The sequence below is a fragment of the Colossoma macropomum genome, unplaced genomic scaffold (genome assembly GCF_904425465.1).
Source record: "Colossoma macropomum unplaced genomic scaffold, Colossoma_macropomum, whole genome shotgun sequence".
In the NCBI taxonomy this organism is placed as follows: domain Eukaryota; kingdom Metazoa; phylum Chordata; class Actinopteri; order Characiformes; family Serrasalmidae; genus Colossoma; species Colossoma macropomum.
The window spans coordinates 25,398,965-25,418,820 of NW_023494795.1; the positions used below are offsets into that span (position 1 = coordinate 25,398,965).

Sequence of the window (19,856 nt, forward strand, 5' to 3'; positions counted from 1 at the left end):
CTTAAGAACAGTTGGTGAATTAGGCCCATTGAGTTCCAGATCCTTTACGGTTTGTCTTATGAACATTTTCCCTCCAATTATCACTGTGTCCTTTTAATTAAAAGGTCATTAACGGTACAAATAAAAGTGTAAAAGTTTTATACACATACTACGTGCAGGCTAACACTCCTGCTTATTGAACTGATATCATATGGTCAACCTCACACAAACACCATACACAAACCAGTAAACTTTATCAAGTGTTGTAGTTAAAGGGCAGTTTTACCAGTTTTTCAAATTTCCTATATAATACAGATGTAAACAAAGTCATTCAGAATGGTTTGATGTGAAATGCTTCATGGTAGACCAACGACTTAAGATTTTTTTACAGTGGTGGTGGGTTGCAATGTCTACAACACAAAATACAGCCATTTTATTTACTATCCAAAACAACCAGTGAACCTATACATGTCTTTAGAGTTTCATATGTCATGTTGATAATGGTAAAAAAGTGGTAAATCTGAAAAAACAGGTTTTCTTTGGAGACTATTTTGCCTTAAAACATCCTGCATGTACCACTCCACCATGAACAGATTCAGAAAATATGTTTTTTAGGGCAAAATGTCATTCTCAAAACTACCATAAAACAATGTCTCAGGCTTCAGGCAGCATATTTGTAACTACTTTCTGTAATACATTTCTGTGAGGTAACATTTAGAGGCATTTACACTTCTACACTTAGACTTCATGTCTGGTTCCTACCACTGTAAACAATTCTGACTCGGTACGTTTCTCAAGAACGGAGCATCACACATCAAAGCACTCTGGATGACGTAATCATGCAGAAATTTTGACAAATCAGTGGAAAAGTCACTGTGGCAGTAGTAGCCTACAATTTTAGTAGCAGGTGTTACACTATAGTGATCAATTTCTCCACACAACTGCACACGAGCAGCGTCAATTAAACACGCATGAATGTTGCTTGCGTGATGCATGCATGTAGTTATATTCACATTTCAAATACTTAAAGACTTCAATGATAGAAAGAGGAAAAATGTACATAGGACAAAATGTAATAGCTTTTAATACTGTATGTTTACCACAGGGTGTGATAGTGTTGATTTTCAAAAATGCCTTTCATTTTTCCCATTGACAGTAATAGCTTAGACAGAGTCCCTATTTTGGCAGGCTGCCGACAACAGAACGAGGCACGACCTCAGAGGCCTACGACTCTGTCTTCATTCATTACAGAAGTGATGAACAGGAAGGCACCAAACTCAGCCTAACAATGAAATTCAGCAGTGGTGGCACTGGAACAAAACGTTCAACAGGAACACAAGGTCAGTTTGAAAAGAAAATGTGCTGGCGCGACATCTAGTCCAGTCCAGTCCTCAGCACCAGCAGGTCTTCTGGGCGTCGCTGCTGCTGTCACACACGCCCTCCTCCTCTTCAAGGGCTGCAAGATTGAGCTTGTCGTTGATGGACACCCGCAGGACATCAAGGTCCTTTTTATTGGCTTGCAAAACCAGCTCAGCCAATCGGGTAAAAGACTGAAACAAAAGAACAGTGAGAAAAGAGAGAATTACAGCCGTCAAAGCAAAACTGGGTTTTCTTTGGTACATGTGGCACAGATGTTCACCTCGGAGTCTTCACAAATGTTGGTAGTTGACTGTTAAATGTATTGTTTGGTGAAAAATCATATTTGCACAAGTTTGCCCTTATATCAAGTGTCAGTCAGCTAGCCACCTTTAAGCCTAAAATTTCTCTGTAGTTCTCTTTATAGATAATAGTACGTCATACAATGTCAGAAACCACATAAGCAAGTCTATTTGAGATTAATGATCAACTCACAATGGTTTGAAGGAAGTGTGTGATGATTTAGATGTGCAGTTTGCACAGTGCTAATTGGCATATTAGTTACATTAGCCTCGTAGCTCCAGTGTAAAACTTGGGCACATTTTAGACACCAAACATGTCTTAGCTGATTGACTGCATTGGGATACAATGAAATTGAGTACATTTGATTTTTCACCACTCGTCAAGCGAAATGAGGCAAAATAAAACAAACAAACAAAAAAAAACTACAGCTTGTCTAAAAGTGTAGGTAAAAATGTCCTATATTGAACAGTGCTTTCAGAATTGGACAGTAAATGTAAAGGGTAACACGTACCTCTGTAATGTTGTGATTGGTAAAGGCACTTGTCTCAAAAAAGTCCATTCCATAGGCTTTAGCAAGCTGCAGTTAAAAGAAAGGAAAAGATAGACATGTATCTTTGCACAGTAAGGTTACTGTATTTATGGTGTGGATGTTTAGGGTAACTAGATGTCCTTTATTTCAGTTTTAAGGGTCCTGACTTATTGTATTAAATTGCTCCACATTTCAGATGAACCTGCTTTTTACACTGCTGAAATTCAGAATTTTTATTGCAGGTAACTGGTGGTGGTTTGTCCGACGAAATAGAGCCAATCATAGAAAACAATGTCACCAGATTGTGCCCTGCTGTCATAAAATGCCTTAATTTTTAATTTGTTATTAAATATTTTCACCATGCTGGTGAAGGTGTAGATCAGCGCATTCCCTCCCCAAACATAGTAATAGGAATGCAAGCAGGTACAACTACACTTCAGGCAGGTACGCTTGCTAAATAACTGCTTTTTAAGCAATGTAGTATGTAATTGTAACTCAGTGTCTATAAGGTGTTCATGTTTATTTAGGACTTTTAGAAAGAGTTTACATTTTCAAGGAAAAGATATCTCCAGTCTCCATCAATTCCCATTAAGGTGACATCTACTGGCAGTGTCAAAGGAAAATTCCTGTGATTTTCCAAAATGTCTGCATGATTAAATATCTGAGATGTAAACAAAGTCGTTCAGAGTGGTCTGAGCTGAAATTCTCAGTTCTAGAGAAACTACTAACTAGAATTATTCAAAGTGGTGGTGACAGGAGCCAGAAATCTGAGGAGTTAAATGCCTCTAAAAGCTCCTTCTCAGAAAGTTATTGCATTAAATGCCTGAGACATTGTTTTATGGTAGTTGTGCAACAAGATTTTGGCCTAAAATGCATATTTTAAAATCCATATATGCTGGAAAGGTACATTCAGGCCATTGTTGGCAAAACAACATATTTTTTCAGGTTCGACACTATTTTTTCATTATCAACATTACCTTTAAAAAATATTAAAACCTGTGAAGGTTCACTGGCCATTCGGGACAGTAAATTTTATTTTTTTTTTGTGTTATAGACATCATGACCTCTGGTTTCTTTCACTATCACTGTGAAGAAATCTCAGTCAGTAAGTTTCTATACAATGTGCTATTTCACATCAGACCACTCTGAATAAGTTCATTTGACATCTCAACTACTGCATTATGCAGAACTTTTGAAAAAGGTGGAATTCCCCTGTAAAGCCTTTCTGTTTCTATTGATATGTTAGAGAAGTAGCATGCTGTTGTGGTTAACATGTGTCCATGTTTAAAAAGAATGGGTGTATAGACCATCTCCTTTATGTGAAAGAAAGCATGTCAGATAAAAAAAGACACAGTCTAATAAATGTATATATGTGGTAAATTTCTATGACCTTCACCACCATCCTGACCCCTCCTGCACTGGACTATGAAATATTAGGTCACCCTAGCATTGAGTGATCACTGTAGAATGAGACTGATGGCAGAAATAGTAAGAGAGCATATGAACACTATGAACACAAACCTTGTTGCCCTGCGCTGTGGCCACTTGCCTCTTTTGTTCCTCGTCAGATTTATTCCCAACAAGAATCTTCTGGACTTTGTCAGGAGCATACTGATCAGAGACAGAGAGAGTATTAGCATAAAAGATTCAGGAGGAAGTATGAGCTCTGAGGCAGAGAGACAGAAACAGACTCGGCTAAGCTTGACAGAAATACAGAGGGGGTGGGGGATGAGAGAGATTCTCAGTACAGCTTTACTAGAACTGATGCAAAGAGTAAGAATAGCCAGATTTTTAGGTACACCAACCGTGTACTGTGTCTGATCCACTCATACCAGCACCACACTTCTACAATGCCACTACCATGTAAGTGTCACTGCAGTGCTGAGAGTAGTCCATCAAATAACAGCTGAGGTGGTCCTATGGTGGTCTTTCATTAACGGATGAGGTAGAGGGGGCTGATCAACTGTGCAGCAACAGATGGGCTATAGTCAGTAACTGTAAACCTACAAAGTAGAACCCTATGTATACAACTGTACTATATATAGATGTTTCTGATGAAATGGCTTACAAGTGTCGTAGGTAGATCTAATGTACCAGCAATGTTTATTCCCTGTGTAGCTCATTTTCTGTCAGCAACACTGTGCAAGGCCTTAGAATTGAACTCATACTACAAGGTACTAACAAAGTGATGCAAACATTGTTTTTCTAGCTAAAAAGACTGTGACACACAGTTGTATGCAAAAAATTGAACAGCCTTGTTCAAATTACACATTTTGTTGAATTTTAAAGTGAAACTAAGTTAACACATCATCTACAGAGAATATATATAACATTATCTGCAAATCTTAGTGCATAATTTCTATTTATTCGTTGAGTTTAATGTATTGGAAAATACAAAACATAAAATGTTAAACTTTTGCACAGGACACGTTTTATGCACTTTTTTCCAGCGTGTTAAGTTCAGTAAATAAACAGTAATTGTGTATTAAACTGTGCGTTCTCTGTAAATGATGTGTTAACTTATTTTCGCTTTGAAAAAAAAAAAAAAGTAATTTGGGGCGCACAAATTTTTGCATATGACTGTACGTTTTCCTAAAGTACCACTGTAGGGTGGATGGATGGAAGGATGGATGGAAGGATGGTTGGATGGATGGAGGTACTTTTTTGATCCCCAAAGGGGACATTAGTCTGCTGCAGTAGCAGAATAATGGGACATTATTTCATTATATACACATAATAAACAGATACAGTCACAAAAATGATAGAAGCAATAATAATGTTGATGCTGACATCAGTTATTATTATTACTAGTATTATGATAAGTAGTAGCCTTTAGTAGTAGTAGATTTGTTATTCTGAATGGAGCTGCATGTGCTTTTATGAAGTCTCACCTCATCTACATCACTGGCCCATTTCATGATGTGCTGAAAGGAGCGTTCACTCGTGATGTCATACACCAGAAAGATTCCCTGAGGAGGGAAAATGTTTCATGACACAGATGATTGGCATTATAATTATAACGCTGTTTGCAATCAATTTTGTTTTTACACAAGCATAATGTAATAAGGTCTGTATTAAAAATGAAAGAATTCATATTACTGAGTCAGTTGGAAAAAAATATCATAAAAATAATGACCTTTAAAGTTGCATTAAAAAGTGCAGATTTGACAGCCTTGAATGATATACAAACTACTCTGCATCTGATTCATGAAACTTGGGCACAATGTGGAAACAAGCAGAGATTATCGAAAAAGATGAATCAGCTTCAGTGCATGAAATCAAGTGCCAGCCTACCAGCACCTCATTTACATGTCATTTACATGAATCACATCCCAATTCATTCAGATGTTTAAATGACATCATTCAGTGGCAGTGAGTGCACTGGTCCCCCTACTGAGCAAACTTTATAGTGTTAAAATTATGATGAGTGGAAAGAATAAAATGTGAAACAAACATAACATCTTTACAACAGTTTTGTACCCTACTGCAGTATATGAGATGCTTCTGCAGTATTTGTGTTTTCTCTTGTCTATTTTTTGTTTGGTGTCAGTTGGGTGGGTAGGATGCACCTCCCTCTCGCCCCATCACTAGCCAATGCAGGTAACTGTTAGCTAATGCAACAAAATTGGCTGATAGTGTTCTCCTCCAAGCGTGCTGAGCACTTGTTGCTTTAGCAGCAGTTCACCAGGATGTGGTGCCGCCTCACATGTCTTGGAGGAACAATGTGCCAGCCTTCACCCTCTCAGCTTGGTAGCATCATGTGATGGGGAAACACCTAATTAGCAGGAGGGAATTGGCCACAACTAACTTGGGGAGAAAATTGGGTTTAAAAATCACTGATTTATTCTTATAGTTAAGTAATAAGAGTGGAGAATAAAATAAGAATGGAAAATAACTGGTCACTTGAGGCCAGTTTAAACTAAAGGTTAGTTTAACATCGATGACTTTCGGGTGAAAATCACAAAGCACAGCCATCCATGTCTGCCATGTAGTTGAGTTATCAGACAGACACCCAGAAGAATACACACGGAGCAATAGAGTGGTGTAGTAGGAATTAGGCTATGTTTGTACTGATTTAGTGTGATGGATGTTGAAAGCTCACCTGTGCTCGTCTGTAGTACTGCTTAGTGATGGTCTGATATCTCTCCTGACCTGCTGTGTCCCTACAGAAAACCAAGACGCACGATAGTTAGGACTGATCTAAGCACATCACTACTAAAGTGATAGCTTTAGTCTTTAGTTTTGCACTGGAGGCTAATAACAAGCAACAGAAGCTAACAATTTATGTCTAATTTAAATCACACATTTCCCTCAAACAGTGCTGAGTTTTTAAAGCTGCACTATGTAAGATTGGCTTTGTTAAAATTGAAAGAAGCAGCATTACTCAAAGAAAGGAAAAACCTCTAAAACATGCTGTGCGAGTCACCCTGTAAGGCCTAAATTTTAAACTGAAAGACTAAAAGTCAGAAGCGTCGAAGCGTACATTTCATGCTCCAGAGTCCAGTGGCGGTGTACTTTATATCACCCCATCTGACGCTCTGTGTTGTGCTTGGTGATGTAAGGCTTGCCTACAGCTGCTTGGCCATGGAAACCCATGGCATGAAGCTCCTGCCACGCAGTTTTTGTGCTGATGTTAATGGCAGAGGAGGTTTGAAACTCTGCAGTTATTGAGTCAGCAGAGCGCTGGCGACTTTTATGCACTATGCACCTCAGCATTTGGCGACCCCGCTCTGTATCTTTACGCGGTCTGACACTTCATGGCTGAGTTGCTGTGATTCCTAACTCCTTCCACCTTTCAATAATACCACAGCTGATTGTGGAATATCTAGGAGGGAAGAAATTTCATGCATTGAGTTTCTGCAATGACGGGATCCTATTACTGTACCACACTTGAATTCAGTGAGCTCTTTAGAATGACCCATTCTTTGGCATGACTATGCGCTTGATTTTGTACACCTGTGGCAATGGGACAGAATGAAACACCTGAATTCAATGATTAGGAGGTGTGTCCCAATACTTTTACCTATATAGTGTATGCTCATTCTGAAATTAATGTCTGCAGCACATTCCAAAACATGTTAGGACAGGAGCAATTTAAGAGTAGAAATGTTGCTGAATGTTGTTGAATATTCAACAATTTAAAGAGGTGATGGTTTCATGTTTGGGTATAAAAGGAGCATCCAGGAAAGGTGTCGTCCTTTATGTGCAAGGAGAAGCTGAGGCAGTGGCGTAAACCTTTAGGTAGGCCTGCGAAAAAAGTGGGTAGACGTTGTGTTCTCTGGGTCAAAGAAGTAAAGAACCATCCAGATTATTACCAGCATAAAGTTCAAAAGCCAGGGTCTGTCATGGTATAGGGGCACAGATGGAGTATCATGGTACACTGGGAATGTGGGTGCTATCGTCCCGCTGCTCACACGCTTTAACTCAAATTTGTTGGCGGTAGAGCGGAAGGGCATTGACATCTCAGAGAGCTCTCATGTCTTTGTTACGTTCTGGCTCTCCCTTTTGTTAGGCTGTAATAGCTTGACCTGCCAGAGTCTCTGCTGCACTCTGCTAACACTGTACTGTAATCAGCCACTCATAACAGAACTAACTGTGTGTTTCTTTGCCGAGCTAAATAACTGCCCATCCTGTGCGGTCTGATGCTGTTACTTCATCTGCTCTGATCAGGTGCCAGTTGCTCGCCAGCCTTCTGGACCAGTTTGGCCACCATGGACCTTCTGCTGTACAACGCTGTGCAAACCTAACCTGCATGAACTGACCTTTCAGATGATACTACTGCATTTTTTATCATAGACATTACTTCTCCTGCTTTTCGCCTTTTCCGTATCTTATACTTATTGGGGTGGTCAAACCTTATTCTCTATTGTTATTGTTCGCTATCCAGTGTCGACCAGAAGAGGATGGGTTCCCCTTTTGAGTCTTGGTTCTTCTCAAGGTTTCTTCCTCTTGCTCTTAGGGAGTTTTTCCTTGCCAATGTCATCTTTGGCTTGCTCAAGATTTTTTTTCAGTAAAGTTGCTTTGTGACAACGCCTGGTATAGCCTATATATAAACTTTGACTTGACTTGTATTAGTGTCCATGGCATGAGTAACTTGCACATCTGTAAAGGCACCATTAACGCTGAAAGATATATACACATTTTGGATCAACATATGCTGCCTTTTAGGGGTAAAGTCAGAGACAATAGCTTATTTTAACATGACAATGCCAAGAAACATTCTGCCCCTTTTGAAACAGCATTGCTGAATAATCAGAAAGTGCAGGTGCTAGACTGCTCTGTCTGTCTTCTATTGAAAACATGTGGTGCATTGTGAAGTGTAAAATACAATAATGAAGGCCTCACACGGTTGCACAGCTGAAGGCTTGTATAACTGAAGAAAACTGGATTAATTGGTGTCTTCAATCCCCAAACAATTATGAAGTATTGTTAAAAGGAAAGGTGATGTAACACCGTGTTTAACATTCTCCTGACCCAATGTTTTGAAACAGGTTGCAGGCATCATATTCAGAATGAGTATATATTTAAAAAATACACCCAAATTCATAAAGTAAAACATAAAGTACTGTGTTTTTGTATTGTTTTTAATTTAACACAGATCAAACAAAATTTAATAACCATTGTTTTCTGTTTCATTGTTATACTGTCCCAACTTCTTGGGAATTGGGTTTGCAGATAATTCACTTACATCCTCGGAAGACACACATTCACAAAATTCTTTCTGAATACTTTTTCAACAGCTCACAATCATCAGAATCACAGCTAACATTCCAAAATGTGTTCTGCACATTGCGTGCAATTACACATTTCCACCAAAGAGGTCTCCAAATCCCCAAAACCTAAATAGTGCAGCTTTAAGCAATCTCCGGTAGATTATGTGGTTACTGATATTGTATGACATATTGTTATCTATTAACGTGGACTAAAACGTGTAATATACTGTCTGTACCTATTCAGTACTGTTAATTTTTGTAGACACAGAAACACTCTTACTTACCATATCTGTATTCTCACTTTAATGCCGTCTATCTCTAATGTCTTCATTTTAAAGTCCACCCCTGGATACAAAGAGAAAAAACATTAGGCTCATTGACTTACAAATGAAGATACAGCCATATGATGTAAAACCCAACATGGAGTCTACTCAGACAGTTTAAGCACTAAATCTGCAAAATTCCTGTAAGACAAATTCAGGTACGGTATTGTGCAAAAGCCTTAGGAACCTAAGTGCATTATTTAAAACCATTTATCTGGGCAATATGTGTGCTTGTGCATGTAAAAACATCATGTCACATAAAAAAAAACATGTCATTAGAATACATGCAAATAAATATAAATACACTAAAAAGTAAAAAGCATTTATTTTTTTAAAAAAGTACTTGATATCTTGTGAGCTAGTTTGGAGAACAAAGTTTGGATCCAGATGCCCCCCTGAGCCAGGACATGGATTTTTAACCCCATCACCAACACACTTGACTTGCATAATGAAGCACTGATTAGCCAAACCAGGTGTTGGATGATAACTACAATTAATGCTGAGCTTCTTCAAGGACAGGGACACACACCAACATTCACAAACGAATTACTTATTGTATTAAAATATCTGTTTTAATAGAAAAGTAGTGTTTCTTTTCTGAGCAAATAAACATTTACTGCCCAGATAAATATCTAATCTAATTTTCTCAGGTGCCAAAAATATTCGCAGAGCACTATATATGGCCTACACAGGGCATATATAGTGCTACACATTTGAAGAAATTCCAGACACAATGAATATACAGTAATATATTATAGTTTATGGAAAGCATCCAATTTCTATTATTTCAACACCATTGTTATGTCACTAGAGGTTCATCAGAACTGCTGTAAGAGTACAAATACCAGTCAGATCATTCAGTGTGCCATTTGTTTTAAGCCCTGCAGTAATGAACCTTTTTTATGATGAAAAGACTAATAAGCTTTCCATTACGCTCATCAGAAATTAGTTACATTAAGTAATACTAAAGTAAGGGGAGTCAGTACGCTTCTGCTCCAGTTAGAAGCAGGAGGAGCGGTGATGAAACTGACTAAACTGTGGTCAGCCAGTGACGCAAAGAAGGCCATGACTATCACCAGAGACTCAGCACACTTCAGTGATGAAAGAGCTTCAGTCTCATCTTTCTATAACTCACTATCAAGTGGTTTGACTCAACACTATAAGGAACGTCTAAATCCAAAAACAGAAACATTTATGTCATGTAATGATCAATTATAACTCTGTGATATTATTCTGCAGTTCAATGACAGGTTATGGACTGCCATGTCTCTGGTATTCACAGCAAATTTATTTCATTGGTATCCACTGGAGAGATCTGAACCTTTGACCTCATGGTTATGGATGAAAGGCACTTTGCTACTGTCACATCATACACTACAGCTTCCAGAATTCCTTAAATATTGCTGCTTTCACTGCCAGGTGCTTGGCTCTGCAGATTTCAAGGCGTCCTGGTCGACAACAGCACACCAATTAAAGACAACTTGAAATAAAAATAGACTTTTTTTTACCTTGATGCACTGCAAAAAATGATATCTTGGCAAGTGAAATTATGTTAAATATAGTCAATGTATCTAATATTGCTCATTTCATATGATTATTATAAGAATATTAGTGATGTTTTTAAACTTGTTTTTAGTGTTTTTATCAGCAGATAAGTTTGCTTGTTTCAAGCATACTTCTCATAACAAGCAAAATTATCTGCCAATATAGTGAGATAATTTTACTTGAAAAATCACTTTAAAAAAAAGTAAAACAATGTTTAGATCTGAGTAATCTCATAAGTGTACAACAATTACAAAATGTAATTTAAAAGTTATTTAAAAGAAAGCAATAAGACAGAAAACCTCTGTCTATGGTGGACTTTGTGGTTTTGGATCCCAGATTTCAATGATCAGTTCAGACTGAAGCAACTAGAGAGCTACATTACTTAAAAGCATGAACATTAACCACAATACTACATTAGATCATGATGTATATTTTAATATCATACACATGAAAGCTCCATTACCTATCAAGTCTTTTGTTATCTCTAATTGACAGCTGTGCAGTACAGATAAACATTGTGATTAATACTCCAACTAGCCACCTCATTAAGTACCACCTTGTTTCTACACTCTTTGTTCATTTTATCAGCCCCACTTACTATATAGGTGCACTTTGTAGATCTACAATTACAGACTGTACTCCATCTGTTTCTCTGCATACTTTTACCCTGTTCTTCAAAGGTCAGAACCCCCACAGGACCACCACAGAGCAGGTATTATTTGTGAAATTATTCTTGCATGTGAAAAAGTCATTGCCCCACTAAACCTCATAACTGGTTGTGCCGCTCCTGGCAGCAATAACTGCAGTTGAATGTATGCGACTTACGATGAGTCTTTACCATCACTGTGGCCCACTCTTCTTCACAGAATTGTTTTAATTCTGCTTCTTTGGAGGGTTTTCAAACATAACTGACTGTTTAAGGTCTTGCCACAGCAGCACAATAGGATTCAGGTCAGGACTTTGACTCAACCACTCTAAAACCTTAATTTTGCTTTTTTGAGCCATTGAGAGGTGGACTAGGTCACAAACCGACGTTCTCCTTCAGGATATTCTGGTAGAGAGCAGAATTCATAGTTCCATCAATTATGACAAGTCGTCCAGGTCCTGCAGAAGCAAAGCAGCCGCAGACCATCACACTACCATCATCTGTTTGACTATTGGAAAGATGTTCTTATGGTGGAATGCTGTGTTAACTTTACACCAGATGTGATGGAATCCATGTCTTCCAAGAAGTTCCAGCTTTGACTCATCAGTCCACAGAATATTGTCCCAAACGTTTTGGGGGTCATCTAGATGTTTTTTGGCAAATGCAAGACGAGCCTCTGTGCTCCTTTTGGTCAGCAGTAGTTTGTGCCTTGAAGCTCTTCCATGGATGCCATTTTTGCTCTGTGTCTTTCTTATTGTGGAATCGTGTACACTGACACTGTCCCTGTGTATGGAACTAATCTGCAAAAACAGTCCATGTTGATTTCATTGTTTTTGTGATGTCATGTAATGCACTTACATGTATCCATCTATTCATCACACAGCAGTTTAGCACTGCCCATTCGAGTTAAATTCATAAAAAGTAATTCAGGAGTCGCAATACAGAGCAACCAATCAGAACAAAGGTCATTTGCATACAGTTGTATGTAAAAGTTTGGGCACCCCTAGTCATATCACACATTTGTTGATTTTCTAAGTCAAAATAAGTTAACACATCTTCTACAAAGAAGACATTTTAATGCACAATTAATGTTTATTTGCTGAATTTAACATCAACAAAACATGTTACTTGACCAGGGGTGTCCAAACCTTTGCATACAACAGTATATCAGTCGTAAAGGCACAGCAACAAAAACATTTTTAAATAAAACGAGTCATTTAAAATGCAGTTATGGTGGTTCTGGCACACTTAAACATCAAAGAAAAAATAGAAAGATGCAGAATGCTGTAAGAGTGGATCTGCAGGAAAACTATTGAAAACATTACATTTAAAGCAATAATACAGATACAGTAAATAAAATTTCTAAATTGGTGAAAACATCATTTATCACCCAGCTTCCCCCTTACCAGCCCAAGAACTCATGACCTTGTCACTGAAGATACTGAGAAACACCCCGGCAGGCCATACTGTCAAGCGAGCACAAATTCAAACAGGACCTGTCAAACATATTCAAACACCAATTACCTTAAACACACTTTACGAGCACTATGAGATGATAAGATAACGCCGCAGTGCTGGAAGGGAATGGACCTGACATGATCTACGTTCTTTGTTAGCATAAAATTCACTCAACAGTGACCCTTTCAGCTGTACAGGGAGAGGATATGATATCTTAACACAACAAGCAGCCATTAACTACACAGTATTCAACACACAATTCTAACTGTACAACCCTGGAACAAGAAAGATTTTAAATGAGTAATAGAATCCATTTTCTCAGGCTGAAAATTGTCATGCTAACAATTCACAAAGAAAATAGTTACATTACACAGCTTGGTCAGCATTTCTCTTGCTAGGTTGTTTTACTTGTGTTATTGATTGTACTCTGGATGTTAAAAGAGCACAGCAGGGGCATCACAAGACTAAACGCTGCCATGCCCCACTATATTGACTGGAAAAAAGCAGAGGTGCACTAATACCATTTCTTTCTTCCAGGACCAATACCAATACCAAAATGTAACTATTTGAGATGCTTAATACTAAACTATTTTTGTAATTAGTATTTACTATCATATAATTAGTATAAGAACCATATTTTACAAATTAATTAAATAAAAAAACATTTTATTGTGCAAAACAGCATGTAAGCACGCAGCAGCTGCTCAGCAAAAAAGGTGCTGAATGCTGTTTCAAATGTGAATTTCTGAAGTAATTTGTCTCATACGTGCATCCTGTTCACTCACACTCACAGCTCTGAGCTTCAGACTCGGCAGGGTTTAGTAAATATTACAATCATTCATGCTGTCAATAGCAGAGCTGCAGATTTCTTAGCTTTGTTGAAGCTAAAGACCGCGAGGCCCTGCTGCTGCATGATGCAGCTGACCGACGGAGGCACACCATGCCGATGCAGGCTGGTATGCTAAAAGCTAAACCAAGGTTAAATGCTATCATTACCTCAAGAGACCAGTGATTCCTTTCATATGTCTCTCTAACTTAATTGCTGACCTAAACTACATAAAACAAACACTATGACTATCTGAATTAACTAAAGATACAACATGTCCCACAGTGGCCTTTCCTTTGAATGCTTTCTATAGTCAGGCTGTACGTAACTGTTCTCAATGTGGAGTTGGCAGTAGGTTAGCATGGACATTCGCAAGCATTTGAACGCATACATGCTAATATGTTAATGGATAACCGTCTCCATGTATGCCACAGAAGATGGTAAATAAGAGACCCTCAGAAAAGACAGAGGAGTGTATCAGCGATACAGTTTTAAATTTCAGTACACTGTTTCAAACGTTAATTTTCAATTTTTCAATGCTGTATTAAAATCGTTATGCCTTTAGTATCCATACTAAAGAACTATCCTGTATCCTCGACTGATACTGCCATCTCAGTCTTTTAAATTAACAGCACTTTGGTCCTTGAGAGCCTTCTATTAAAATATATACGGCTCACAGGCCTATTGTACAGCTTACTGAACCATGATTTAGGGCAGGTCTCAAGCCATCTCTCAGAGCCAGGGGAAGAGATTAATGTTCCAGTGCCTGCTTTTAAAAACTGTATTGCCTCTCTAAAGGTTGAAGTGTAATCAAAACAAAGGAATCCACACAGATAAAATCTTACAAGCATGAAAAAAACACCTCAGTGGAAAGATTCTTCATTCATTTTAGGCTACAGTTCAGCACAATGAAAACAGGAGTGATAAGGCACAATATCTCTGAAAAGCAGGAAAAAAACTAGCTTGTTATTGCCAGAGAGAGTCATGTGGCATTAGTTACTGAAGAGAATATAATCAGTGGGGATGTCCCAGCCAACTGTGGAACAGAACAGATCCTGTTAATCCAGTACCATATGCAAGTCTTTGAAGGACTTTGGCTTCAGGCCTTCCTTGAAGAACAAGCAAATCTACCTGCTGAATCTAGATTCAATGTGTTGCATCAATATTTTGCAGGTGGAAGCAGGTAAACTCCACATCTCCTTAACAAGACATGTTTAAAGGGCCTATCTGCTACATTTATCTCAGTTTGTTTTCTGCCATTCCTGAGGTTTGTGTGGGTTTATGAATCAAAAACAGACATAATAAAATTTTATATTACCACTTCCCAACCTCTCTATCTTTTAGAAACATGTTGTGTATATATATATGTTCTGTTTAGGTTTATTAATATAGTGCTTTTTACAACAAGCAATGTCGCAAAGCAGCTTTACAGAAAAAAACGGGTCCAAGCCCCTGTGAGCAAGCCAATGGCAACATTGGCAAGGAAAGACCCCCTAAGAGTAAGAAACCTTGAAAGGAACCAAAAGGGGAACCCATCTTCCTCTGGCCGACACTAGATAGCAAACAATAACAAAAGAGCAACAAGAACAGAGAACAAAGTGTTAACATAAGTATAAAATATTAAAATACAGAAAAAAGGGGAAAAGCAGGTTACACAATGGCTTTGATCAACTAGTTCGAGTCTGTGCAGCAGTAGAATCAACAGGAGTCGCCCTTTACATTGTGTTAAAATCTCATGAAGAATGGACCAACGGAAATTAAAATCATTTAGAAAAACATCTTTTTTTACATTAACTTCCATTATAAGTTAAGAATGTTTTTCTTTCTACAGATTTTGTTCTGACAGCGACAACATGTACACTGTCACAACAACCTAGTAGCCTGTTTCAGATAAAGAACTTAAAAAATGAATAAAACCTGTTTACAGCACAGAGTTTCTGTCTGTCCAGGCCTGCTATACCTACACTTCACTTTAAAATGTAATCATAATAACCCTTCAAAAATCGTCATTATTTTGCATTAACGTGTGACTCCATTAAACATCTAGTGCTTGAAGCATCCTTTTTCATGAGTCACCAATTATAGGTTATGAAAGCATGATATATTATTGTAATGTATTATATTACATTACATTATATTACATTACATTATATTACATTATATTATATTGATTTAATTACTGTGGTACACAGATTTAATCTATATAATATAATAAAATATAATGCAAGATACAGCACTGAGTGAATGTTGAGGAACAATTTTTTTTTCAGTCCAATAATCAAGGCTACACTGGCGTATTTGCCATTTCTTGACATCAATTATAGGTTCTGAAAAAAAATTTGTGTACCTCAACATTCACTCCTAAACACAGTCACCTCTATGAAGCATTAGGATATTCCACTAGGCACATATTCAACAGGAAGATGCATCATCCAAATTTCCTGAATATCATGAGGAAAAAAGAAAGATTTCTAATTCATTTTCCTTTATTTTCAAAGATACTGTTATGTTGACTGACAAGGTCATTTAAAAAGTTAAAATCAATTACCTACATTTTAGACCGAAATAAATTATAAAAAATATACATTTCAAAGTAAATCAATAAAATGTCCTTAATGTCTTCACTCCATCAGCATGGATGCTAGTTAATGATATTCTATAGATTTGATCATTCTTTGCTAAAAAAAAACCAACGCTGTTACTGATGTAAGTCAGTCGGCAAAGAAACTCTTTAAAAAAGCTTAAATATATCTTTAATCTTAGACTCAATGTTGAAAAAGGATTTAAAAAATAAAGTTTCTTTTTTAAGAGTTACAAGAGCTAAAGAGACACTTTAAGACCAACTAAAAAATGCAGAATGGTAACAACTGTTATTTCTGAAAATATGTTTTGAATATATTTGTAGTTGTTCTGTATGCTGTAAGGACATAACCAAATATGGACAGACTACTCCATCCAGGATGAAGAGATAATGCATTCAAAACAGATGTGAAAACAGATAGGAACAGGTGGCAAATGTTTGTGTTGTCACTGTTCTTGTTGTTGTTCATTGTTTTAACTACACAGGTCCCTCTGAAAGATCACAAATTGTTTTTATTCTTAAAAGTCATTTTAAAATGTTAAATAAAATGTTTATATCGTGCAGCCCTCATACGAGGACGTCATTTTTTCACAATCTACTTCCTCAAAAGATGTTAATAGCTTTTCATAGTTAGCAGGTGCTATGAGTTGTAAATAGACACAGAGAAATAAATGCACTAAAAAACAAAGCTCGGGTCTTAAGGTGCTAAACATGTAACAACACAATGTGCCAATTTTCTGTTACCCACAACTATCATTGGGTAAGACTTTATTTGTGCCTGTTCATGCTTCAGATATGCTCTTACTGAATAAATCCAAGGCCATAATGAAGAACCACAGTATTAAACTGTCTTTAACAACTGCTGCTTATTTCCCTCAAACCCAGTCAATTACAACTGATAATAGGTGTGTAACAATGCACTGTGACATAGAGATATTGCGAAACAAAAATGTGACAATGTGCATGACGGAGAATGGACATTCTATTATGATGCCATTTAATACAACTGCATTGTTTGTGCACCAAACAACAGCCAAAGTTAGCAAACAACCAGCACCAATCAACAACCACAATGCCATGTAACCTGTGCAACAACATAGACACAGTCGTCATTTTTCTTCATTCAAATTTTGTTCAAAATATTATTATAATATTAAACCGTGAACCCAGTATCAGGAATCGAATCATGGACTGTATGTATCGTTACACCCCTAATTGATAATGATAATCATCATGGGATATATGAAGGTGAATGATATTAAAGCTACCAAACAAATAATGTATGTATGGAAACGTATAGAAATGTTTAATACCACAGGTCACAATAAACAGAAGTAGGCTACCTAATTTAAAGATCCCTTAAAGATTCTACATTTTTCTTGGTCCACGTATAACATTTGTGTGGTTTTATGTCATAATTTAATTTTACCTGACTCTTTTCATCACTTAGAATTATACAGGCTGTTTTGTTACTGTGCCTTAAAGACCTATATAATAAATGACCTCTGTTCTGATTGGCTGTGCCTCATTAAAAAAGCACTCAGAGGTGAAACACTCCTTATAGCTTCAACACAGATGGGCAGGACTAAACAGCTGTAAGTGGAATAGGTGGGGCTAAAGTGCTGTAGGCTGGATAGACTTCAGTATGTAAACAAGATGCCTTCAGGTCCTCCTCTAAAGTTCCTCCTTATGACTTTGGAGGTCGTAAGTACGATTTGATCTGTGTTCAAGTGGTTTTGGTTGGAAATAAGATACACTAGAAATAATGTTTTTGGTTTACTTTTATTTTTGTGGCGTTAACAAGAGTCTTTGTATTTTGCATAACGTGCTTCTATCTGTATTTACATATGTGGATGGTTTCAGCCTGCAGCGTTAAGGTTGTGGCTGATGAATAACTGAAATACAGCCAGTTTATCAGCGGATATCATTGAATCGTTGAAAAATCTAAGTCTCCCACTAGTAAATATGACATTGTGGTGGCGCTCATGTGCATTCATCTCGTAAATCCGATATTTCTGTCAGGACTTGAAGGCATCACAGGAATCAGACATCACAGGAAGAATGAATTCAAAACAGGCTTAATCTCCATATATGGGCCGTAGGAACTGAATGGTATGTTTAAACTGTATTAATGTTTATGTATTCGTTCAAACTCCTTTATTTAAAAAGTAAGGGAAAGTTGGTTTTCCGTGATATGGGCCCTTTAACATGATGGACTTGATGTGTAGTCTTCAAATGAGTGATCCTTTTACAAATAGCAACACGCTAAAAAAAATCAAGCATTATATTATATTATATTATATTATAGACTGAATCCCTGTCCCACCATTAAAAAAATGACCAACGCCTGTTGATGACCAATCCACTAATCGAGCCTAGTGTGGCCTATTTGACCATTTCTTGATATGATGTCGACCAGTTCACAGGTTCAGCAGCACACACTTACAAAAGAGGGTTCTTCAAGGGTTCTTTAGTAAAGGCAATGCTGACGATGTCAAGCTTGTAACAATAGCAGAACCCCTTTTGGTGCTATACAGAACCATTTTCAAAAATAAGAATTCATATCCAACACATTCTCCATCCATCTGGAGAACCATTTCACCATACAAAGAACCATTTAAGCATGAAAGGGTTCTATATAGAACTCATGGTTCTAAATAAAACCGCTGCCTTTATTAAAGATTCATCTTTTTTAGTGTGCACAGTGAATATGGTACTGTTTACTCCATGTGTCAGAGCTCACGGAAAAGATGCTCCGACAGGATATAACAAGTTCTCACACAGGGAAAGTAACTCAGCACGTCCTTACCGATGGTGGAAATGTGCGAAGGATGAAACTCATTGTCCGTAAATCTGCATAAGAGGCAGGTTTTGCCCACACCAGAGTCCCCCAGCAGCAGCAGTCTGAAGAGCACATCATACTGTTTGGCCATGATGTCGTGTGGGAGCAGTTAGCTAAGGCAGCGACGGATTCCCAGCGAAACAGCTGCGGCCCATGTCTGCGCTCGGCGAAAACCTTCTCGCTCTTTCCATAGACCAGTCAGTGCCTTTTTATTTGCCAGGAGAAAAAAACAGGACCTTAAGAGACCTTCAGTGAAAACGGAACAGACCTGCGTTCTGACTGACAGGCAGCAGTGAAGGAAGGGTGCGGTGAGCAGGGATGCTCTTAGCCTTTACACCGTCACCTCCAGAGAAATGGGCGGAGACAGTCTGTACTGAGGCATCTCCCATCACCGGAGTTCACAACAAAATAGGACATTTATTTTGTATTAATGCTTGATATTTAAGATCACGTTTTGACAAATAGGCTACTGACACTGTGAATGTTAAAGCAACATAATGTAAAACATGGTCCTCCAGGGGTTCTGAGTTAAGGCAATTGTTCTAATAGAACCATTTCATGCTTTAATTGTTCTTTGCATGGTGAAATGCTTAGTACAGATGATATATATGGTTCTAGAAAGAATATTTTTGAAAATGGTTCTATATAGCACCAAAAATGGCTCTTCTATATGTTACAAGCTTGACTACGTAACAGTAGTAAAACCCTTTTGGTGCTATATATAGAACCCTTTTCAAAAAGGCTTGATTAAGATC

General features: G+C 37.6%; 1 protein-coding gene across 1 annotated transcript; it reads right to left on the reverse strand.

Moving 5' to 3' along the window:
* Nucleotides 1-565: 565 nt before the first annotated feature.
* rab15 (RAB15, member RAS oncogene family) lies at nucleotides 566-19,435 on the reverse strand. The gene is made up of 7 exons (XM_036581988.1): nucleotides 19,069-19,435; nucleotides 9,165-9,225; nucleotides 6,270-6,330; nucleotides 5,059-5,136; nucleotides 3,689-3,778; nucleotides 2,150-2,215; nucleotides 566-1,529 (listed from the first exon to the last, which is right to left on the reverse strand). The coding sequence occupies exons 1-7, from the start codon at nucleotides 19,190-19,192 to the stop codon at nucleotides 1,371-1,373; spliced, it is 639 nt and encodes a 212-aa protein (XP_036437881.1). The 5' UTR covers nucleotides 19,193-19,435; the 3' UTR covers nucleotides 566-1,370.
* Nucleotides 19,436-19,856: the final 421 nt, after the last annotated feature.

Excerpts from the sequence above, each read along its gene's own strand:
- rab15 (XM_036581988.1), bottom strand. The coding sequence starts at position 19,192 with ATGGCCAAACAGTATGATGTGCTCTTCAGACTGCTGCTGCTGGGGGAC. Across the intron at positions 5,137-6,269 it reads AGTACTACAGACGAGCACAG|GGAATCTTTCTGGTGTATGA; the intron begins GTGAGCTTTCAA and ends TTCCCTCCTCAG. Across the intron at positions 2,216-3,688 it reads CCACAGCGCAGGGCAACAAG|CTTGCTAAAGCCTATGGAAT; the intron begins GTTTGTGTTCAT and ends TTTTAACTGCAG.